The following is a 24,435-nucleotide window of genomic DNA, read 5'->3' as shown; positions in this document are numbered from 1 at the left end:
ACCAACTGGGGCTCAAAACTCAAAGCTTTTATTGGCGTGTTGTTTCCTCGTGTGGAGTATAAATCATATATGAAAGAGAGCAATTTGGTGGTGGTTGTTTTTTTATTATTAAAAAAACAAAAACAAGAAAATAAAACCCTTCTTTCACCTTACCGTGTAAGAGGCAGGCTTATTTTTAATCACTGTGTTTTTGCACGGAAATGGGATGTGTCCTTATGCTCTTGAGGGCAGCAGTGTGTTGTTGTTGTTGTTTTTAATCACTGGTTGTTGCCTTGTATTTTCTAGCTATCAAATAAAAAGCGACTTGACTCTGAAATGTTTGTTTTTTTTGTCCCCCCAAGGTTTTACTGTCCCGTTGCCCTGCAGGGAAGGGTGGAATTGTCTGAAATGCAAAACAGAAAGGTAGGTAGGTGTGTATATGTGTGTGTGTGTGTGTGTGTGTGCATTTAATGTACATATCTGTATGTATATGGTGCGTGTGTGTGTGTGTTGTTGTTGTTAGTTGCAAAGTGGGAGCTCTTGATGTGGGTGAAGAAAGGAGAAGAGTGCAAAAGTTGCCTTGAAACTCAACGTTAGGAAAAACTAAGATCATGGCATCTGGCTCTCTCAATTCCTGGCAAATGGATGGGGAGGAAATGGAAGGAGTGACAGATTTTATTTTCCCGGGCTCCAAGATCACCGCAGATGGAGACTGCAGTCAAGGAATTAAAAGACACTTGCTCCTGGGGAGGAAAGCAAATCTAGACAGCATCCTAAAAAGCAGAGGCATCACCCTGCCAATCAAAAGTGCGTCTAGTCAAGGCGATGGTTTTCCCAGTTGCAATGGATGGCTGTGAAGGTTGGACCATAAGGAAGGCTGAGCGCCAAAGAATGGAGGCCTTTGAATGATGGTGCTGGAGAAGAAGACTCCTGCATTGAGTCCCTTGGACTGCAAGGCCATCCAACCAGTCAGTCATAGAGGAGATCAACCCTGGCTGCTCTTTAGAAGGCCAGATCCTGAAGAGGAAACTCAAATCCTTTGGCCACCTAAGGAGAAGGAAGAAGGACTCCCTGGAGAAGAGCCTCATGCTGGGAAGGATGGAGGGCAAAAGAAGAAGAAGGGGACGGCAGAGAAGGAGGTGGCTGAATGGAGTCACCTAAGCAGTCAGTCTGAGCTTGAATGGACTCCAGAGGATGGGAGAGGACAGGAAGGCCTGGAGGAACGTTGTCCATGGGGTTGCAATGGGTTGGACATAACTTTGCAACTAACAACAGTATGTATATGTGTGTATATACAGTATATATGTGTGTTTGTGTGTCCGTGTGTGTATATAAGGATTCTCACTTCAGCCACACGGGGGTGGGTAAAAAGATCAAGCAAGCTTTATTTATTTACTATGCTTACATAATTGTATTTAAATTACATATACATTTATATTTAAATTTATTCAAAATGTGTACATTATTAGCCCCATGAGTAGCCGTTCTCCCAGGCTAAATAACTAATAATGGTGGAAAAATAACTCTAGCACTAATTGGAAACTGCAGTTGGAGAGAGAGCTCACATGGGGGGATAGTGGAAACCCCTTTCTGAGTGCCGTATCGGGGTGGGGTGGGGGGGGAACCCGTTTGCTGAAGAAGGGAAATTGTAACCCAATGCCTGGTTTTCCAACCTCTGTTCTGTGAAACCCCCAAAAGGAGTTCCATTAAACTTTGGTATATATATATATATATATACATATATGCAGTGTATTTGTGTTACAACCCCTGGTATGCCCAAATATGGGAGGGAACTCACTACTCCCCCTTTCTGTCTATCGGCTCACTGCAGGAGACCATCCAGGCAGAAAACCATATTTTTAATGTTGCCTTTTTATATTTGTGTTGTATTTGTGCTCCCTTTATTTATTTATCAGCACAAATACAACACATATATATGCAGTATATATATATTCCGGACTTAACAACCGGAATTGGACCCAAAATTTCCCGTTTCTAAGTGAGACAATCGGTTAAGGGGGGGTTCTGCCCTGTTTTACGACCTTTCTTGCCAAAGCTGTGAGGTGAATCGCTGCAGCTGTTAAGTGAGTCTGCCTTCCCCGTTGACTTTGCGTGTCGGAAGGTTGCAAAACAGGATCGCATGACGAGGGACTACTGCAACCGTCATAAATGCAAGTCAGTGGCCAAGCGTCTGAATTTTGATCGCATGACCACGGGGATGCTGCAACGGTCGTAAGGGTGAGAAATGGTCCTAAGTCACTTTTTTCAGGGCCGTTGTAACTTCAAACGGCCACTAAACTAACTGTTGTAAGTCGAGGACTACTTATACGACCTTGGCCATGACCGACATCCTGAAGCTTAAAAAACACATCTAGTCCACCACAAAGCTTTCATTCTCCAGAATTTGTTGGCTAAATTGTATTTTTAAAACACAAAGCAGAAGCATAGTGGAGATTGGGTGTGTTACTTCGATGAAAATAAAATACGGCATTGCACGTGGAAATTAAATCAGATTTTAACCGGCTCTGCCTAGTTCGTTGACCTTCAAACCACCACTGTCTCTACCAACTGTCTGAAGCTTAGTCCCAGAATCTGGGGAGGCCAATTGCAAGCCTTAATCTGATCCAAGTTGGTTAATGTCAGCCTTTCCTGGAGGAAGGTTAAAATCTATTTGCCCTGGATTAAGTGAAGAGTTAGTTAGTCAGACCATCTGCAATCTGAACATAAAAGGTAAAAGTTCCCCTCATACATCTGTGCTAGTCGTTCCCTACTCTAGGGGGCGGTGCTCATCTCCGTTTCAAAGCCGAAGAGCCAGCGCTGTCCGAAGACGTCTCCGGGGTCATGTGGCCGGCATGACTCAACCCCAAAGGCGCATGGAACGCTGTTCCCTCCCCACCAAAGGTGGCTCCTATTTTTCTACTTGCATTTTTTACCTGCTTTCGAACTGCTAGGTTGGCAGAAGCTGGGACAAGTCACGGGAGCTCACTCCATTACGCGGCTCTAGGGATTCGAACCGCCACACTGCCTACCTTTCTGATCGACCAGCTCAGCATCTTAGCCCCTGAGCCACCGCGGACTGAACTATAGCTATGGACATTAGACTCCTGCCTGGGCGTTAAGATGGGATTTGGAGAGATGGCTGCAAATAACTTTGGTTTTTTTCCCTCACGGTGATCGTATCTAAAAAATTTTAGAAACTTAGAACACGCACGCACGCAAACAAATGCCTAGGAGACGGAGAGCTCTGAGAAATCTGCTTTTTCCTCATTATTGGTTCTGCTGCTTTTTCCTCCTAACCATGGCCGTGCCAACCCCAACAAACAAGCCAGCCAGGCCCGCGATGGTTGCCCCCACGAAGAAATCTCGGACCTGCAAAGTGGAAAGAAAGGCGACGGGTAAAGATTTGAATCGTCAGAATCACACAGACTCTACAGGTAGCCTCCCACGTATTTCAGCTCATTTAATGAGCATTGAAATGTCACTGAAAAAAGTGACTTATTCACACTTGGGAAAGTGCACTTTACCACCATGTATTTTACAGAATACAGAATAATAGAGTTGGAAGGGACCTCGGAGGTCTTCTAGTCCAGCCCCCTGCTCAAGCAGGAGGCTACATCATTCCAGACAAATGGCTATCCAGTCTGCTCTTAAAAATCTCCAATAACGAAGCACCCAAATGCCTGGTGGCAAGCTGTTCCACTGATGAATTGTCCCCATTGTTAGGAAGTTTTTCTTTAGTTCCAGGTTAAGCCCCAGTTAAGGTCATCAGACAGACAGACGCACTTAGTACTGCATTTCCCCCCCCCCCCCCGCCTCCAAATAAGAAGTATCCAGAAATTAAGTCCTATTGCAATGACGGAGAACCTTTTCGGCACCGAGTGCCAAAAAGGGAGCACTTTGCTCGCACGCTTGTCTGGGCCGCAACCAGAAAGGGAAGCTCCCCAGGGGACATAGACTCGCTGAAAAATAAATTTCTGGTTTCCGGTGCGCCATCCCGTCCCGAATGCATGTTTGGGAGCAAAAAGTAATATAAGACTTATTTTCGGGGAAACATGATAATATGGCAAACTCAACAAAGTTAACAGGAAGCGTTTGCACACAAGGATTCTCCCAAAGGCCAGTTTTGTGCAGAAAAACTCAAAGGAAAATCCCTTACTTGATCGCTCCTGGCCACGCCGTAGCGAAGTTCGGTGACAAAGTGCTCACAATTCTCGCTGGTGATTTTGTACTCCAGTTCTTGGCCCACTTTCTCTTCAGCCAGCCTGACAATCTTGTTGACGGGCAGTGGGGTGTATTTGGAATCGTGTTTGTTGTTGACCCGGTATCGGTCGTGGCCCACCACTTCCAAGAGCCGCTCCTTCTTCACCAGGGCCTTGTTGGTGAGAGTGGACATGAGGCTGGCGCAACCAGCTCCAGCAATTTCACCTTGAGCGTGGAAAGAAAGAGTAGGACAGTCATTCATGGAAAGCCAGTAGGGTGGACTTGTGGATTTTCAACTCCCAGAATTCCCCAGCCAGCTTGGCTGGCTGGGGAATTCTGGGAGTTGAAGTCCACAGGTCTTAAAGTTGTCAAAGTTGGATAAACCTGTCCTAAATATTAGCTTAGATGTTCCCTCTGATAGGGAACTTAATTCTCCGAACTAAATACGCTCTTCACTACGAATTCTGGGAAAGGAACTCCACATATTTTAAAGTTGCCAAGGTGAGATACCCTTGAATGTGTTTAAGGCACCAAGCCAGAAACTGGGAGATGGTGAGTTGTAGCCCCATCTTAGCCAACTGGGTGACTGTCTGTGAGTTCTGGTCCCACCTTAAGTACGAAAAGCCAGCTGGGTGACTTTGGGCCAGTCACCAGGAGACAGTGAATTCTAGTCCCGCCTCAGTCATGAAAGCCAGCTGGATGACACCTGGCCAATCACCAGGCGACGGTGAGTTCTAGTCCTGCCTCAGGCATGAAAACCAACTGGTGTGACTTTGGCCAATCCCCAGGAAACAATGAGTTCCACCTTAAGTACGAAAGCCAGCTGGGTGACTTTGGGCCAATTACCAGGAGACAGTGAGTTCTAGTTCCACCTTAAGCCATGAAAGCCGGCTAAGTGACTTTGAGCCAGTCCCTCTTTCTCAGCTCAACCCACTTCACAAGTTGCTTTTGCAGGGAAAATAGGAGAAGGAAGATATGTTGGATATGTTTCCCACCTTGAGTTATTCGTAAAAAAAAAAACCACACACACACACGCACACACAAAGGCTGCATGCAACTAAATAAACCTGCATCTTTTTTTAAAAATGGACATACTACAAGTCACATGATGGCTGCTTTTTAACTGCACTGACTTGCAATAGAAATCCTTTTTTTTTTCAGCGCCGGTGTAATTTCTAAGGGTTACTCAACAAATGGCTGTCAATCAAGGACTACCTATCTCGCGGCCAGCACTGCTACATTTCCCAGGGTTAGAATTGTGGTTAAAATGCAGAGCTGGACGTTTGCCCCGTCATTTGGCCCACCCATCCAAGAGAGCCTTTCCTTACTTGGCGGAGCGAGATGGATCACATATCCATTCCCCACGTAGATCGCCCAATGCTGATAAGCCAACCGGAAGATTTCTATCAAGTCCCCAAGCTCCAGATCAACCTGTGAATCAAAGAAGACGGTCAGGGACAAAGAACCAGGATTACGCCTCAATCTCCAGGGAAGGAGTTGAATTGCTTGGGAAACTAACCAAGGAGAGAATCATCCTAGAAGGAATTCCTAACAGTGAAAATAATTAACCAGTGGAGCCAACGGTCTTCAGAAGTTGTGGATACTCCATCACTGGAGGCTTTTAAGAAATAGGAGCCACTGATTCAGAAATGGTATCATTCTCCTACAAACAGCAGGGGGTTGGACTAGATGACCTCCAAGGTCCTTTCCAACTCTGCCACGGTTACTAGCAAACGAATGTTTCAGTACTAAATTGGTGCTAGATAAGGGTCAACGGAAATGAAGAAAGGTGACTATTTATGGGAATAGGCCCATGACTCTAGGCCCGTGATGGGGAAACTATGCATGCAGAATCCTCTCTGTGGGCATATGTGCCAGCCAGCTGGTCTTCTCAGGCGTCAAAAGTGGCGTAAAAAGTGGCCTGAAAATGCCCAAAAAACCTGGTCTGAAAAAAGCCTGAAAAATTGCCTGAAAAACAACCCAAAATCATCCCCAAAAACGGTCAAAATGGCCAAAAAACAGGCATGCATGTGTCAGCCAGCTGGCCTTCGGCTTTCCGGCACTCTGCACCCTGCTCTAGGCTACTGACTTTCTTGTCTCCGCCTCCCCCATCTCTGCCTCCTTTTCTCCTACACAAGACCAAAGAAAACCCTTGAATGCAAAGCAGATAGAAAACCAGCCCTTTAAAAATAATAAACCTTCCAGCTAAGGCAATTTGAGAAAGAATGGGACATCTATAAGAGCTAGAAAACACACACACAGAAAAACTCAGTCACTGGATAATCCAGGCTAAAGAAAGGGCATTCCAGAACAGTGAACAAATGTTTCTTTTATTTCATGTTTATTTTTTAAAAAGCCCTGCTGTTTGGCCGCTGATGGAGATTCATTGAAAACCCATTGTTCCTTGGCATTGCAAATTATTGTTCCATTGTTTGCGATCTTTTCCTTGCCCTTCACACACTTTGCAGTTTGTCCCCCCCCCATAAAACAGAGAACGTGTTCCTATTATCAGCAATTTGTTTTAACCTTCTCTTGAATGGTCTTAAGTGTTCTTGAAGGATTTGTGCAGCCCGAGAGGTGCTTATCTGCAAGAAATGTTTCCCCTCCCCCCCACCCCCATGCAACCAACAATCGTGGCTCTTGTGCTTGTTATTACAGATGCTCAAATCAATTCCAGAGCTTCTCTCGTGTCCTGGAGGGATCTTTCTCCTTATTGATTAGCTTTTTCCAGCAATTCATTATTTACAACCAGCTAATCCGAAGGAGCACATCATATTAGGTATACAGAACAAGATTCCCCAATTGCAGCTAAAGGTGAGCGTTCAAAATGTTTGAGCAATCAATTATAAATCCGATGCTCGGGGCATTTTTGTTTAACGAAAGAAAATAATGTCGAAAACTTACTTCGGGAGATACTTGAATGCATGCATACAAATATTCCTGTTCCACTCCCTAAAATGTTGGGCAATCTGTGTTACAGGGAGTTTGTCGACTTACAACGGGTCACTTTAGAGCTCGGAGTCCTAGTGGACAACCATTTAAATAGGAGCCAGCCGTGGGCAGCAGCTGCCAAAAAAGCCAACACAGTTCTAGGCTGCATCAACAGAGGGATAGAATCAAGATCGCGTGAAGGGTTAATATAATACCACTTTAAAAGGCCTTGGTAAGGCCACACTTGGAATACGGCATCCAGTTTTGGTCGCCACGATGTAGAAAAGATGTGGAGACTCTAGAAAGAGTGCAGAGAAGAGCAACCAAGAGGATTAGGGGAGACGAAAACATATGAAGAACGGTTGCAGGAACTGGGTATGTCTAGTTTAATAGAAAGAAGGACTAGGGGAGACAGGATAGCAGTCTTCCAATATCTCAGGGGTTGCCACAAAGAAGAGGGAGTCAAGCTATTCTCCAAAACACCTGAAGACCGGACAAGAAGCAATGGGTGGAAACTAATCAAGGAGAGAAGCAACTTAGAAGTGAGGAGAAATTTCCTGACAGTTAGAACAATTAATCAGTGGAACAGAAGTTGCCTCCAGAAGTTGTGAATGTCCCAACACTGGAGGTTTTTAAGAAGATGTTGGATAATCCATTTGTCTGAAGTGGTGTAGGGTTTCTGCCTAGGCAGGGGGTTGGACTAGAAGACCTCCAAGGTCCCTTCCAACTCTGCTATTCTATTCTATTCTATTGACCATTCAAAGTTACAATGGCATTGAAAAAAGTGACGTAGGGCCATTTTTCACCATTTCTTATGACCATTGGAACATCCCCATGGGCGTGTGATCAAAATTCAAACTCTTGGCAGCTGACTCACAGTTATGACGGTTGCAGTGTTTGTGAGGTCAGGTGATTCTTTTGTGACTTTCCAACAAGCAAGTCAGATTCACGTAACAACGGCGTCACTAACTTAACCACTGCAGTGATTTGGATAACAACTGTGGCAAGAAAGGTCGTAAAAGGGGGCAAAATTCACTTAATAAAAGCCTCACTTAGCAACGGAGGTTTTGGGCTCAATTTTAGTCGTAAGTGGAGGAATGCCTGTACTGCAGGAATGAGTCCAATTGCCGAAATTGAAGGCTTTGCAGATAGTCAGTGGAACAACTTTCCTCCAGAAGTTGTGAATGCTCCAAGACTGGAAGTTTTTTAAATGATGTTGGTTTCTCTGAAGTGGTGTAGGGATTCCTGCCTAAGCAAGAGGTTGGACTAGAAGACCTCCAAGGTCCCTTCCAACTCTGTTACTTTACTCTTGCTTCTAGTTCTCTCTTAGTGCAATTTCCTTGCCTACAAAGGGCCCTGAATGTGTGGGAAGAAGTGGCTTCATTCACACAAGACCTTTCGTTTGGTTTTTAAACTCAGGGGTTGCCACAAAGAAGAGGGAGTCAAACTATTCTCCAAGGCACCTGAGGGTAGAACAAGAAGCAATGGGTGGAAACTAATCAAGGAGAGAAGCCACTTAGAACTGAGGAGAAACTTCCTGACAGTTAGAACAATTAATCAGTGGGACAGAAGTTGCCTCCAGAAGTTGTGAATGCCCCAACACTGGAAGTCTTTAAGAAGATGTTGGATAGCTATTTGTCTGAAACGGTATAGGGTTTCCTGCCTAGGCAGGGGGTTGGACTAGAAGACCTCCAAGGTCCCTTCCAACTCTACTTACTATTGTATTGCATTGTATTAAAGTCTCGCCATTTGGGGGGTTCTGCATTACACTGAGTAGTAGTAAGTTAATCCATGTTGCTTGACCAGATCTAACCCATTTACCCAAGTCTTTATTTAAAACAAATCTAACTAACCCATCTAACCAAAACCTATGTTGTGTGAATGCTGTCTTGACTTGACTTGCTTTGTATGAGCTCAACTGTTCCTTCTTTACTTCCCCTACCTACAACATAACACAATCAATAAAGGTAATATTCTAGACTTCCAACGAGGCAAATTACAGAATCTTATTCCCCATTTCCAGCAAAGCAAAAACACAGATGTTTATGACCCCTGCCCAAAACCTCATGGGGACACGCTTATGCATACAAGACAAAATCCCTAGGAACTGTAGTTTCAAATTATGTTCATATGATTACACACAGCTTCCTTAAAATTCAATTTTAAACAATTAGAACACAGAAAATAGTTACCGGTACCTTTTCAATTTTTTTTTTTTAAACTAAGCTACCCAAAGTTACGTCCATTGTAGTATCAGGCAACTTTAAGTTTCATGAATTAAGGAACTCTCTGGGTAAAAAGTTACTTTTTAAAACCATACCGATGATTTGACTGGCTTTTGTGAGAAACCGAAAGAGAAAATTCTCCCATAATGGAATGTTTGGGCGTAACCCACTCTAAGTCGGTTGCTTGCAAAAGTATTTGTGCAATTTTTTTTTTCTCATGAATTTTTTTATTTTATTTCCAAAGTTAAAATACAAACTTCGAAAGAAAACAAGAGCCAAGCAAAAAAGCAAAGCTGACAAGGGGAAAAAAACTGCATAAAAAGGCAATTTTTAAGAAAAAGCATATACTTAGATTATCCCCGCCCCCCCGGTTGAATGTGGATAAATATATTTCAACAATAGTAGTTTCACACACACACACACACACACCGTGCAAAGCAGGTCCACAATTTATGAACTTTTGCACAATTTTAACGCCACCCTCGATCTCTCTCTTCTGCTCACTTACCTCGTCCATGCTGGATATGTCACTGCTTGTTTCTGTGCTGGCTGCAGCTTTGACTTTTTCACCAAAACTGGATGGACACACACACACACACAAACCCCCGCACAAAGACTGTCTCTCTGGAAGCTGCCTGAACAGAACTAACAATTTGGAATAAACAGGATGGAAAGTGGAAGTGGGAGAGCTGAGTCCGCTCTGATATGCATCACATGGAAAAAATTATGCCGTCCAATAAAGGACTGCTGGTCAACGAGCCGCTGCCAATTGGGTGGCAGTGACGACAAGATAAATGCTTGTGCCATGGGTGTGGGGGTATCAAGTATCAGCTCCCAAAGCAGCAATGTTCAGCCGTGTCCTCCCGTTAACCAGGAAACACAATCAAAGTCCATTTTCTCCCGTTAGCACTTGGAGTAGACGTTTAGCTTGCAAATTAAAAAATCCTATTTGGTTTATACCTGTAGTCTTCGACTTACGGCTACAAGTGGAACTAGGATTTCAATTGCTGAGCCAAGCAATGTTTAGGGGATTCGCACCCGATTTGATGACCCTTGGCCATGGTTGTGAATTGACTCATGCAGTCGTTAAGGGAATCACATGGTTGTGGCATGCGCTAATGATGGTTGCAGTGTGTCCCCGGGGTTGTGCGATCCCGTTTTGTGGCCGTCGGACAAGCGAAGTCGATGGGGAAGCCAGATTCGCTTCAACAATTGTGCTACTAACTTAAGAACGGCAGTGATTGACTTAACAACTGTGGCAAGAAAGGCCGTAAAAATGGGACAAAGCTCACTTAACAAGTGTCTCACTTAGCAACAGAAATGTTGGGCTCAATTGTGGCCATAAGTCGAGGGTTGCCTGTACAGTTGCAGACCAGCATAATAAAATAATGTGGATCCCTTTGGTTGTAAATGGCAATAAAAGGATGCAGTTTGGTAGTCTACGCGTTCTTTCTGGACACATTTATTCAATTTGATAACTTACCAGGCTGAAAAGCTTTGCTTTGATGGTTTTAGGACTCGCATCTTTCTTGTGGTCCATGTCGCCATGCGTTACTGTACAGACACGACCTGAAACATCAAGCCAACATGTCAATCCTCCTGACAAGCCAGGAAGACTCGCATCCGTTTGAACCTGTATCCCTTTCAAGCCCCGGCTACCCAGTCAAAAGCTTTTTTCAGAATAATTTCCAAAATCCTAAAAACAAAAAAGACAAAACAGCGATCGCAAAAGACACAATTCGAAAGGTAGAAACGAAAAGTAAATATTTCTCAGGATCCTAAGCACTTGTTCTGAGAGAGGCTTCCCAAGAGCATGAAGCAAACTCCCGACAAAAAACCATTTCATTAATTGACTGTGAATTCCGCTCCGTCGCCTCCAGCAAAGTCTTTCAAGGGAGGATTTATAGTCACAGACCTTATCTGGCTTGGAGAGCTGCCAGGCCGATCTCTGCAGAACTTGGCCAGGAGTCTCGGAGAGTCAGGAACCAATGAAGCGAACTAATGGTCTCCTGCAAACTCCACTCCCCTTCCGCTCCTCTTTTATTTCCTCTGGGAGGGGCCATTCATTGTCCACCTATCGCCTTCCTCCCAAGTCGACCCCTGTTCTTTAGCTGCTCCCTTCGTTTGACAACTCTGCACATGCACCCACTGGGAACAGGCTCCAGCTGTTCTTCTGCCTCACTGATGTCTGACTCTGAAGGCAGCTGATAACTGTCAGACGGTCCTGGCCCCCTCTCTGCCTCCGACACAGAGCCCTCCTCAGAGACTTCCCCAGACTCCAGGACTGACCCATTTTCCTCCCCAAACCCCTCATTGTCCGAATCTCCTACCAGATCCACTGGTGGGCTAAAATAGCACTTTTTGGTCAAAGCCAACAAAGCATGGTTTGATTATTGTGGGCCACCCAGAGTTATGGAAAGTCAGGCAAGCATTTGAGTTTAACAAATTATTATTTATTATAATTCTACCTGTTAGCAAACTTTAGGCTGCCTTTTGTAACAGAAGTTTTTTCAAATGTTTTCAGTTCTGTGCTCAAAACACCCCCACCAAGGAGCTCAAAGCAAATAGGAACCTAACCATCACAATATTTAAACACTGGCTGCAGAATAAAAATAGCTTTAAAAACCCCAGGAAGACAGCTAGATTTTAAAAAAAAACATTCCACAGCCAAAAAAGGAAGACAAATGAAAAAGTTGCTGAATCTGCCAGTATTTTGACACTTTTCTTTTTAAATAAAACAACTAATAAAACAGGATTTTCTTCTTTAAAAAAAATCAGAAACGCTTCTGTTGGCCTGCAGCTGTTAGCTGGAATTTAAGGCTTTATTATTTATTCTAGATTCTATTCTATTCTTTTTCTGTTTTCTATTATTTTCTATATTCTATTCCATTTTCTATTATTTTTTATATTCTATTCTATTTTCTATTATTTTCTAGTCTATTCTATATTCTATTTTTTTCTATTTTCTATATTCTATTCCATTCCATTTTCTATTCTATTTTTCCTATTTTCTATATTTTATTCTATTCTATTTTCTATTATTTGATAGTCTATTCTATATTCTATTTTTTCCTGTTTTCTATTATTTTCTCTATTCTATTCTATCCGTCTGTCTCAAATGCAGGTTCACACCAATCTCAATGGGGAGGTGGGGGGGGCTGAATTTGCAGGTAGCACAGGTGTGCTCGGTTGCACGAGTCATCCAGAGCTCCGTACCTTTGGAAAGCAAAGCCTGATTGTGCAATTTTTTGCTTTTTTTCAACACCGCTGTGCTGCTCGTCTTGACCACCCCTGAAGCTGCCTTGGCGGGCATCCCTGGCTGGTCTCCCTTGGCGTTGACATGAGGCGCGTGGAGGAGACCACTCCGCACTGCTCTCATCGCGGCATTGGGAGGTCTCGGTAGCTGCTTCTCAGGAACGCTCAAAGTTTGGGGCCCATGTCCCCCAGAAACTTGGGCCGGGCCCACCAAGGACTTGCTGTTCTTTTGCTTGGCATTGCCTTGCGGGCAAGCCGCCGCTTTCGTTTCGTTCTCCTCCGTCCAACATAGCTTCTTCCCGACTAAATTTGGGTGCTGCGTGGGCTTGCCAGCGTCCTTCTTCAAGGGGGGCTCTTTGGGAGTGGGGGGCAACCTGCCTTGGGGGCCTTTGGCGGGGGGCTTGGGTTCTTTCGAGCCTTCCAGGACCGGTGGCTTATTTATAGCTTGTTTCTTGCCCGTCGGCAGCCTGAGGTGGACGGAGGTTGACGCCTTCATGGTGCCCCCCTGGGCGGGCAGGGTCTTGGGTGGGTGGGCAACGTTCTGGCAGGATCCGCGATCACAGAACCAAACAAAGAAGTCAGACATAGCACAAGCCGGGCTGGGTCTCCTGTCCCCTGGCCTGCCAGCTGCTGAGGGCCCTGATTAGATTATGACAGGGGCCATCTCCTGGCAACGGGGTCTTATGACCCCCACCACTGTCCCTCCCTTTGGCTTGGCATCCCTGGATTGGACCAGGGTAGCTGCCCCCCACCCCCCACCCCAAGCCTTTTAAAAGAGGTCAAGGGGAGGAGGGCGCCTTTGATCTCTGTCCTTAGTTGCTACGTGGTGGACAGAAATTAAACGAGAGAAGTCAAGAGCTGCTGGAAATAATGAATAGGATAGGATAGGATAGGATAGGATAGGATAGGATAGGATAGGATAGATAGGATAGAATATAGGCTATAGGCTACAGGATATAGAATATAATAGAAAAGAATAGAAAATAGAAAAGAATATAGAATTAGAATAGAAAAGAATATAGAATTAGAATAGAATATAGCATATAATAGAAAATAGAAAATATAGATTAGAGTAAAGTAAATAGAGTAGAGTATAATAGAGAATAGAGAATATAGAATTAGAATAGAATATAGCATATAATAGAAAATAGAAAAAAATAGACTAAAGTAAAGTAAATAGAGTAGAGTAGAATAGAGAATTAGAATAGAATATAGCATATAATAGAAAATAGAAAAAATAGACTAAAGTAAAGTAGAATAGAGTAGAATAGAGAATAGAGAATTAGAATAGAATAGAATAGAATCACAGGACTAGAAGGGACCTTGGAGGTCTTCTAGTCCAACCTCCTGCCCAAAGCACGAGACCTATAGCAATCTGGATAAATACTGTAAAAAAAAAAAAGTAAAATAACAACACACACACACACAATAAAAGCAGCACCCAGAAACAAACAAACAAATACACTTGGAGGAAACGAAAGTGATTAACCACTCTACACACACACACACACACACACACACACACACACACACACACACACAGTAAGAGGATGCCAAATTCCAACTACCAAGTGAAGCTAAAATTCAGCCAAGCCCTGTTGCTTGCTGGGTTGTTGTTTTTTTCCTCTTTCTTTTTGTCACTTAGTGGGGGGGAGGGCGGGGAGTGGGAAAACCAGAGAGGTCTTATTTTAGTGGAGAATCAAATGCTGGGGGGGGAAAGGGGGGCTTGCTTTGCTTCCCTCCCCCCCCCCCTCCCGCCCCACCTCAAAATAAATGCCACGTTTGCTCTACTGCATCTCCAGAAGAACTGAGAAAGCAGAAGGAAACAGGAAACGACACTAAATCAGTCACCTTATTCGGCACAGAAGCCCATAAATAATCATAAAAAAGGCAAACCTTTTTTCCGGCTGAAGCCAACCAGCAAGTCAGCTGGGAGGATGACACATCAGCTGATAAAAGCTTGTAGGGGAGGGACCGGTCAAAGGCGGTTTCGCTCCTCCCTTCTGCGTCCTTGGAGGGGGAAAAGCCAATTTTTTTTCCCCAGCTTCTAAAAACAACTCGGAGTTTCCGGGTGCTGTTGCTGCCCGCTGCTGGAGAAACATTGCTCCACATCTGTTTAAGCTCTGCGTGGCAATCTATGCAGAACGCGGCCTTATAGGCTTGGAAGGGACCCTGGAGGTCTTCTAGTCCAACCCTGCTTACGCAGCAGAGCCTATACAAGTGGTGGCTAGCCTTTTTGTTGTTGTTGTGTGGCAAAAATGCGAGCACGTGCATGCCGGAACCCATAAGACACTGCTCGCCTCCAAGGTGAGCTTGGTATTGCCTCTGGGGGAGGGTGGCGGCGGCGGGGGGATTTTCACAGCCCCAACCAACTACCAAGTGGAAACATGACCCAAGCAAGTCTGGAAGAAATTGCACCAGGCACCATGTTTACATCAGGCGATGAACTTTTATTTGGAAGTTGTGATTGAAATTGGGTGCAGAGAAGAGAGCACCGAGCATAGATTTTGTTGTGGTTCGCCAGCGGGCAAATATCCTACTGTAGGATATTTGAGACTCATTACCGGCTATGAATGAACCTACCGGGCAATTCACAGTCTTTGAAATAAAAGGAGGGTTTTTGGAGACTAAGCATGGGCTGCTTACGGTATCAGGAAGCCTAGGTCAAAACAGAGTTTCTTCTGGCCCGCTCGTCTCTTAAGAAAAAGGAAAAGAAGAGGGAAGAGAGAGGCAAAGAGGAAGAAAGCGCACAAAAATATTCCAAAAACGGAATGCGAACGGAATGTGCTGGTATCCTGTCCGGAAGATCTCAATCAAGTCCCCAGGCGTCAGGTCCACCTACAAGGAAAGGAAGGCCTGGTTGCAGTGGAGAGAAGCCATCCGTCTCTGCGACACATCCAGCCTGCCAGTATCTCTAATAAACTGGTCATTAAAGAAGAACCCAAGTCTGCAAGCCATCAGGCAACGAGGCAGGAGGTTGAAAAAAAAATGCATAAAGTTGTGATGCAATCTACCGTAGAATCAGAAGGACAACAGAATAACAGAGTTGGAAGGGACCTTGGAGGTCTTCTAGTCCAACCCTCTGCTTGAGCAGGAGACCCAATACAATTTCAGACAAGTAGCTACGTATTTGGACAGCGAGGAAATTCCTGAGCAGCAGAAAACTTGGGAGTTTTGAAGAGATCCCGAGGAGGAAAGATCTGTTCGGGCACTGGGAGATCCTGACGCTGCGGCTTTGAGCTCTTGTTATCCCAGTGGAGTTAGGCAAAATTGTCACCCAACTTCATTGTATTTAAGTACAATGACCATAAAGATTATACTTATTATGGCTGCTTTCAAGCATGATGGAACTCTAGCTAAAGGTAGGGAGATGTGAAATTACCATTGCAATGTTTCAGAAATGTTTGCTCTTTGGGGAATATATTTTCAGTTTCCATCCAAAAAAAAAAAAATACCCATTGGGGAAACGGACTCACTTAACGACTAGGGTGTTTGCTTAATCACGGCCCCACAAGCAGGTGCGGTCACGAGGCGACCTGCTTAACCACTGCCATTCCATGCTCAATCCCGGTCGTGAGTTGAGGAAATGCTTGTGTAGGGATGAGCTTTTCATAAAAAGCCGCAAAATAAAACCACATGCAGACACTTCCAAGGCCGCACTGGTGCATCTTTATTTTTGCAGCTCAATAAATGTAATTCAGCATCAACATCCTGACCACCTTGGACCTGGATGAATGAGAAACTCCAGAGATCTGGGACAAAGTCGTCTCTCGAGAAAAAGGAAAAGAAGTTGGAGAGAGAGCGGGACAAAGAGAGAGAGAGAGAAGGCAAACGAGATATTGGAGGAAGTAAATTCTTGGAGACTGCTTGTTGAAGCCAGGGTAAACTTCTCCTTACTACATCCTCATAAGATCCTTAGTAGAATACCCGCAACAGTCGAGACTGCTGCAATTGCTATCCTGACTGCATTCCAGACCTGCAATTTGGAGAGAAAAAGAATCAGCAAATATTTTTCATCAATGCAAGGAAAGGACGTATTATCTGATGGGAAGAAACGTCCTGCATGGTCTGCGGTTGCATGAGATACCACAGTCTAGACGGTACCATAGAACTCTTTATGGAATCCTATGTCTGGAAGGAACCTTGGAGGTCTTCTAGTCCAGCCCCCTGCTCGAGCAAGAGACTTTATGTCATCCTACACAAATGGCTTTCTCTTCTTGAAGACCTCCAATCATGGAGTACCCACAACTTCTGGAGGCAAGCAGTTCCACTGGTTAATTGTTCTCCCAGTCCGGAAATTTCTCCTTAATTCCGGGTTAGATCTCCCACCGTTTACTTCTTCTCCTGACCTCAGGGGCTTTGGAGAATAAGTTAACCCCCTCAAGGGCCAGTTGGACTGCAACTCCCAGAATTCCCCAGTTCCCAGAGCCAATTGAATTCTGGGAGTTCTAGTCCCAACATAACCATAGAGCACCTTCTCATCACTCAGGAGAAGGTCGCAATGCTGGTTATTGTTATAGGACAGTGATGGCGAACCTTTTTTGGCTCGCGTGCCAAAAGTGGGGGAAGTGCAGGGTGGTCGAGTGCGGGCGTGCCGCACCCATAATGCAATGCGCGCCCCCCCAGTGCGCATGCGCGCACAATGCACCCCCCCATTTTTACATGTTTTTTTTGCCCTCCCCAGGCTCCAGGGGCTTTATAGGAGCCTGGGGAGGGCGAAAAGAGTCTCCCCCAACCCCCCCGAGGCCCTCCGGAGGCTTCAGGGACTGCCCGGAGGCTTCCCTGAAGCCTTCGGAGCGCTTAAAACCACCCTCCGAGCGAACCGGAGGTGACTTCTGGGTTGCTCGGAGGGTAGTTTTAAGCGCTCCGAAGGCCTCAGGGACGGTCCCTGAAGCCTCCGGGGGGGTGGGGGAGGCTCTTTTCATCCTCCCCAGGCTCCTATAAAGCCTCTGGAGCCTGGGGAAGGCGGAAAATAGCTTTTAAAAAGGTGAACTCAGCTGGCCAGCGCGCCCATGCGCGCTTGACAGCTGACAGGGCAGTGCCTCGCGTGCCCTGACAAATGGCTTCGCATGCCACTTGTGGCACGCGTGCCACAGGTTCACCATCATGGCTATAGGATATCCCAAGAGACAAAATCTCTCTAAATCTGCACTCACTTGATCGCTCCGGGGCACATCGTAACGCAGGCAGTTGGAGAAATGCTCACAATTCTGGCTGGTGATTTCATATTTCATTATTTTGCCCTCCAGGTCGTTTGCGAGACAGACAATCTGATCTGGGGTGCGGACACTATATTTGTTGTCGTGATTGTTGCTCACGCAGTAGCGATCGGGCCCCACCACGTCCAACAGCGGCTCCTTCTTCACCAATGCTCTGTCGGCCCAGAGCGACTTGCAGCTGGCCACTCCAGCTCCTGCACATTCACCTGCAGAAGGAAAGGGACGGTGGGGTTGCCAGTCAGGAAGGAATCCCTGCCCAGAAATTCGTACCCGTAGAAGAGATTTTGTGCAGGGTTGAACTGCAGAGGTTTTCTCAGAACTTGGTTGTTTTCTTGCAGACCCAATCAGTGGTAGAAGGGAGAAGGGTTTGCAGAGGAGGAGGAGGTGGTGGTGGTGGTGGTGGTGGAGGAGGAGGAGGAGGAGGAGGAGGAGGAGGAGGAGGAGGAGGGAGGAGGAGGAATATTGTGAAGTCTTTGATGCTCTCTGAGCTTGGTTGTTTTCTTCCAAAATTTCATGACCCAACTAGGTTATACTTTCAGTGATAGGAGGGAATGGGGATTGTGAGGAGGAGGGAGGAGGAGGAGGAGGAGAAAGAGGAGGTGGTGGGAGAGGTGGGGAAGGAGGAGGAGGAGGAGGAGGAGGAGGGAGGAGGAGGAGGAGGAGGAGGAGGAGGAGGAATATTGTGAAGTCTTTGATGCTCTCTGAGCTTGGTTGTTTTCTTCCAAACATTTCATGACCCAACTAGGTAACATCTTCAGTTCTAGAAGGGAATTGGGATTGTGGAGAGGAGGAGGAGGAGGAGGAGGACTATGAGATCTCATTTTGGTTGTTTTCTTGTTTTCATTTCCCACTACAGTTAATCCTCAACTTGGGATAAGAGGGGGGTCAAATGAGGACCCAGATTGTTGGGGGCAAGAGGCTGACTCTGTAAACCGCTTAGAGAGGGCTGTAAAAGCACCGTGAAGCGCTATATAAGTCTAAGTGCAATTGCTATATACTGCAATAAAGTCGAGATAGTTAATTTTCTGGGCCACTCCTGCTCTTCAGAAGTTCGTAGAAGCTCAGCCACAACCGAAGGTCTATCCAAAATCATGGCCCAAATTAATATTGCAGGTCAGATACAAACATTCAGGTGGGGAGTTGATGGTCCAACCCCCCCCTCCCACCCCGGTTCCTTACTTGGTGGAGCCAAATGGATAACGTCTCCCAAACCCACGTAGACTGCCCAGTGCTGGTATCCTGTCCGGAAGATCTCAATCAAGTCCCCAGGCGTCAGGTCCACCTACAAGGAAAGGAAGGCCTGGTTGCAGTGGAGAGAAGCCATCCGTCCCTGCGACACACCCAGCCTGCCAGTATCTCTAATAAACTGGTCATTAACGAAGAACCCAAGTCTACAAGCCATCATGCAACGAGGCAGGAGGTTGAAAATTAAAATGCATAAAGTTGTGATGCAACCTACCGTAGAATCAGAAGGACAACAGAACAACAGAGTTGGAAGGGCCCTTGGAGGTCTTCCAGTCCAACCCTCTGCTTGAGCAGGAGACCCAATACAATTTCAGGCAAGTAGCTACGTATCCAATCTCTTCTTAAAATCCCCCAGGGATGGATTGCCCATAACCTGTGTTTCTTTCTTGCCACCAATTAATGTCTATAAAGTCATCCCACAAAGCTTGATTGCAGAAAAAACGGATGGTTACACACACCCTCTAAACTCTCAAACTCAACAACCAACATCTGACATCCTGTCTCCGAGATACCTAAGACATAAAATTAACGAACTGGGACAAAGTTCACTCTGGAAAGTACAATCCAGCATCCAAGGGGTCATAAAACATACCCCAACACCTGCGCAAAGACACAAACACACACACACACAAATGCTTTTTGCTTTCGCTCTCCATCTTAAGGCTTTTGTCCCGTTCGTTTACCTCGCCTTTCCAAGATTTTGCGTTGGTCATATTTATGCAGTTTGGACAGCAAGAAAATTCCTCAGCAACAGCCAAGCTGGGAGTTTTGAAAAGATGCCGAGGAGATCTTGTCTGAAGGCAACTGACGGTGTGCACCAAAAGTGAAAGTAGAGCTAACACAAAAGCAAACTTTGCCAAAACAGTCAAACTGGACTGTCAAACAAAAAAAAAAAAAAAAAGGGGGGGGGGAGAGCAGGAAAGCCGAACTATTGATTTTATTTTATTTTTTTCCTACAGCCTCCCATCTCAGTCTGGGAGGCTCACCGTTGAAAAACCTCTATTACAATTAAATCCTTTTAAAAAACTTAAACCAGATTGCTGGTGCCTCACTCAGAACCCTTTATCTAGTTATTTTATTTAGTTAGTTAGTTTGTCAACATGTATGAGATAACAGGTAGAAGTATAGACATGGACATGAACACAGGAAATGGGTATGAATAAATGGGGACAGTAGGACAGGGACGGAAGGCACTCTGGGGCACTTATGCATACCCCGTTTACGGACCTCTTAGGAATGGGGTGATGTCCACGGTGGACAGTTTGAGGTTGAAGCTGTGGGGGGTTTGAGGATGTAACAACGGAGTCTGGTAGAGCATTCCAGGCGTTGACCACTCTGTTGCTGAAGTCATATTTTCTGCAGTTGAGTTTGGAGCGGTTTACCTTGAGTTTGTATCGATTGTTTGCCCATGTGTTATTGAGGTTGAAGCTGAAGTAGTGGTTGACAGGTAGGACGTTGTAGCAGACAATTTTGTATACTTAGGTCAGTCCTTAATCGTCATAGTTCCAGATTTTCCAAGCCCAGCATTTCGAGCCTGGTGGCATAAGGGATTCTATGGTGAGCAGAGGAGTGGAGGACTCTTCTCGTCAAATACCTCTGGACTCGCTCGATTGCATTCATGTCCAATATACAGTGTGGATTCCAGGCAGACGAGCTGTATTCGAGGATTGGCCTGGCAAAGGTTTTGCCTCGGAGGGGGAGCAAAAGAGACTTTTTGAACTCTGGGGAAGCCTGGGAAGTTCTCCTTTTTTGATAAGCAAGCGTGGGAAATGAATTTGGGTGACTGTACCTTGAGGCGGCCCATTTTTTATTCTTAAAAAACCCAGAACGATTCTCACACTCCCAGGTTTGGCTGACGCGATTTCTGGTGGTTTTTTGCTAGTTTCCAGCCAAAACAAAAAAACAAAAAACAACCCACTCTTTACGGAAACTGTTCTCATTTATTAACTTTCGCATTCGCCTAACAACTTCCACATCCTGTGACCGCCACAACTTCAGCTCAACCACATTCAGCTCAATTCCGGTGGTGAGTTGAGGATTACTTTTATAGGTAGCAGCTCCCCAGAAAACACACAAAATAAATGCATACATAATTGATTTGATTTTATTATTTACCATGTGGCATCTACGGATGTCATTTCATCACTGATATACCCAAAGGTGCTTTTTCCAAGAGGCAACTGGACGTTCTTGTTTTTTCTTTTGAAGACGTTTCTCTTCTCATCCAAGAAGCTTCTTCAGCTCTGACTGGAAGGTGGGGAATGGAAGGATTGGTACTTCTTGTATGCAGCTGAATATAAACCCTTCCATTCTCCACTATCCTATCAGAGCTGAAGAAGCTTCTTGGATGAGAAGCGAGACATCTTCAAAGAAAAACAAGAAAGCCTCCTTGCTGTGTGAAAAAGCAACTTTTGGGGACAACCATGACTGAGAATCACCATAGACAATCACTGATATACAAATATAAGCTTATATAAAGCATCAGCAAACATCTAAATAACTAAAGAACTAAATAAATGACTGAATAACTAACTAACTGAATAACTAACTAAATAAATAACTAACTAAATAACTAAATACTGCAACAGTCTTAAGTGTGAAAAATGGTAATAAGTCGCTTTTTTCAGTGCCGTTATAACTTTGAACGCTCACTAAGTGAACTGATGTAAGTTGAGGACTTGTCTGTATCCTGATTTTATTCCAGTGGGATCCATTATTTTCAAGGCAGCGGCATTCTTGGACGTGGTTTTGCTGGATCTGCACGATCTGTTGTGGTTGTGGTTGTTAAAAGTGGCCCATTTTCATTGCCACTCTTTGTCACGATCAGGTGTCTCCAACCTTGACAACTTTAAAACCCGTGGACACAAGCCTTTACCCTGAGTAAATTAGGAGTAGCTGTCCTACAACCTTAATCCTTTTCAGAGTTATGAGACTGTTAACCGGACTCTGAATGCCTCTATATTTTTACATAGTAAACTACTATATTTTTATACTATTCAGTGTTTCTGTAGGCTGGTTTGTGCGTGTTCTTCCATATCACTCTCATTACGCTTCTCTGCACACTCGCTCTTCTAACAGGGAGCTTAATTACTTAACAGGACCAAGAGTTTTCCATCTGAATCAAAGTATGGCAAACCTTTAAGCGTTTCACGTACAAAACATTCGCCTGCTTCTACCTTTCGCCACTTCCAAAGTGATAGAAAGCTACAATGAAGATCAATTGTGTCAACAGATCACACTTTGTGGGGGATTCCTGCCTTCCTGTAGCTGCTGGAGATCAACTTCCTGGATGTTTTGGGACAGGAGGCTGTCGTTGGCAGGAACCAGAACATGGTGTCTGTGGCCAGCCATGGGATGTCTTTGCACCAAGAACATGCCAACATGATGCATGTGAGCTACTTACAAGATGTTTAAAAGGCAGGAGAAAAAATTGTAATGAATTAATGAATAAAAATTCTCCAGCCGCCATACTGGGGGTTGAAGCCCACCTATTCTTAATACATGATGGCTGGGGAATTCTGGGAATGGGAAGTCTTGTTTTTTTTAATAAAGTTTTTTATTTTTTCATTTTCATAACATATAATCACATGTATACTATTACATAGCCAGCATCGTATTGTATTATTACATGTCTACATCAATTCATCTTACCATCAATTCCCAAAAACAATTATTGGCTCTTCTGCTCTCCATACACCATATTTGTACCTTCACTCTCTTCTCCCTCTCCTCCTCCTCCTCCCTACCTTTCTTCCCTCTGTTATCCTTCCCTTCTCTTACTTCCCCTTCCTCTCTCCCTTTCCACTCCTTCTTCCTCTCCTCCTCTTCCCCCCTCCTGCCCTCTCTCCTATCCTTCTCTTCTTCCCTTGCCTCTCTCCTTTTCTTCCCACTCTTCATTTCATTTGCTTGGTGTATTTCAGCTTCTGAGCAAGATCCGTTTTATGTCGATGGTACACAGCTGCTTAAAACATACCAATTGGATTTGCGTGCGTCTCTTTTTTGCCTCCTGCTTTTCCAACTTCTGATTTATGGCAGTTGATTAAAACTGGAATGGGAAGTCTTGTTAAAAGGTTGGAAAACCCTTGGAAATAGCCTAATGACATCTTAACAGTTATGACAGCATCAGTTTCTCTGGATGTCCGTCCACCTGTTGAACCTGCCCTCAATTATTCTACACAGATTCTCAGTCCTCCAGGATGGTTGATGGTTGTCCCAAAAGTGCTTTTTCAAACGACAGCTGAACTTTGTTTTTCCCTGAAGATGTTTCCCTTCTCATCCAAGAATGGTGGAGGATGGAAAGATTTATATTTATATTCCTTGCAAGCCATCTGCTCATCAGAATGAGTGCTAACATCAAGGTGACTGCACGGAATATAAACCACAAGCTCTCTTTTCACTTCCTTTAGAGATATTAGCAGTATCTCTAATAAACTGGTCATTAAAGAAGAACCCAAGTCTACAAGCCATCATGCAACGAGGCAGGAGGTTGAAAATTAAAATGCATAAAGTTGTGATGCAACCTACCGTAGAATCAGAAGGACAACAGAACAACAGAGTTGGAAGGGCCCTTGGAGGTCTTCCAGTCCAACCCTCTGCTTGAGCAGGAGACCCAATACAATTTCAGGCAAGTAGCTACGTATCCAATCTCTTCTTAAAATCCCCCAGGCATGGCGCATGTGAAACCTCTGGAGGCAAGCCGTTCCAGTGATTCATTGTTTTCACAGTCAAGAAATTTCTCTCTTAATTTGAGGTTGCTCCTCTCCTTGATCAGTTTCCATCCCAATCCATCTCCTCCAATGAAACCTGCCGTCAATGTTTCTCTTTCTTGCCACCAATTAATGTCTATAAAGTCATCCCACAAAACTTGATTGCAGGAAAAACAGATGGATATATACACCCTCTAAACTCTCAAACTCAACAGCCAACATCTGACATCCTGTCTACGAGATACCTAAGACATAAAGATTAAGGAACTGGGACAAAATTCACTCTGGAAAGTACAATCCAGCACCCAAAGATTCATAAAACACACCCCAACACCTGCACAAACACACACACAGACACACATCTTCCACTTCAAATGCTTTTTGCTTTCGCTCTCCATCTTAAGGCTTCTGTCTCGTTCGTTTACCTCTCCTGTCCAGGATGTTTTGTTGGTCATCTTTTTGCAGTTTGGACAGTGAGGAAATTTTTGAGCGGCAGCAAAGCTGGGAGTTTTGAAGAGATCCCGAGGAGGAAGGATCTGTTCGGGCACTGGGAGATCCTGTCTGAAGGCTACTAACGGTGCGCACCAAAAGTGAAAGTAGAGCTAACACAAAGGCAAAGTTTGACTCAACTAGGTTATATTATCAGTGATAGGAGGGGATAGAGATTGTGGAGAG

General features: G+C 44.8%; 2 protein-coding genes across 4 annotated transcripts; both read right to left on the bottom strand.

The window, feature by feature from the left end:
* Nucleotides 1-318: 318 nt before the first annotated feature.
* LOC309399960 (uncharacterized protein) lies at nt 319-13,263 on the bottom strand. 2 transcript variants are annotated; one of them, XR_014176586.1, is made up of 6 exons: nt 12,552-13,263; nt 10,819-10,904; nt 5,508-5,610; nt 4,136-4,404; nt 2,549-3,348; nt 319-1,789 (listed from the first exon to the last, which is right to left on the bottom strand). XR_014176586.1 is itself a non-coding variant. In XM_081968237.1 (5 exons), exons 1-5 carry the CDS (start codon nt 13,174-13,176, stop codon nt 3,247-3,249), a joined length of 1,185 nt encoding a protein of 394 aa, XP_081824363.1. In that variant the 5' UTR covers nt 13,177-13,263; the 3' UTR covers nt 1,797-3,246. The 2 variants fall into 2 exon arrangements, 1 of the variants encoding a protein (XP_081824363.1); XM_081968237.1 differs by lacking the exon at nt 319-1,789 and having other exon boundaries at nt 1,797-3,348.
* Nucleotides 13,264-16,217: 2,954 nt separating this feature from the next.
* Nucleotides 16,218-24,409, bottom strand: LOC309399755 (phospholipase A and acyltransferase 3-like). 2 transcript variants are annotated; one of them, XM_081967841.1, is made up of 4 exons: nt 19,738-19,877; nt 18,989-19,091; nt 17,747-18,015; nt 16,218-16,566 (listed from the first exon to the last, which is right to left on the bottom strand). In XM_081967841.1, exons 1-4 carry the CDS (start codon nt 19,765-19,767, stop codon nt 16,495-16,497), a joined length of 474 nt encoding a protein of 157 aa, XP_081823967.1. In that variant the 5' UTR covers nt 19,768-19,877; the 3' UTR covers nt 16,218-16,494. The 2 variants fall into 2 exon arrangements, with proteins under 2 accessions (XP_081823967.1, XP_081823966.1); XM_081967840.1 differs by lacking the exon at nt 19,738-19,877 and adding an exon at nt 24,186-24,409 and having other exon boundaries at nt 16,219-16,566.
* Nucleotides 24,410-24,435: the final 26 nt, after the last annotated feature.

The sequence above is a fragment of the Natrix helvetica genome, assembly GCF_964273705.1.
Source record: "Natrix helvetica genome assembly, chromosome: 16".
NCBI lineage: Eukaryota > Metazoa > Chordata > Lepidosauria > Squamata > Natricidae > Natrix > Natrix helvetica.
Note: the sequence above shows the minus strand (reverse complement) of the source record. Positions and strands in the feature narration are given on the sequence as shown.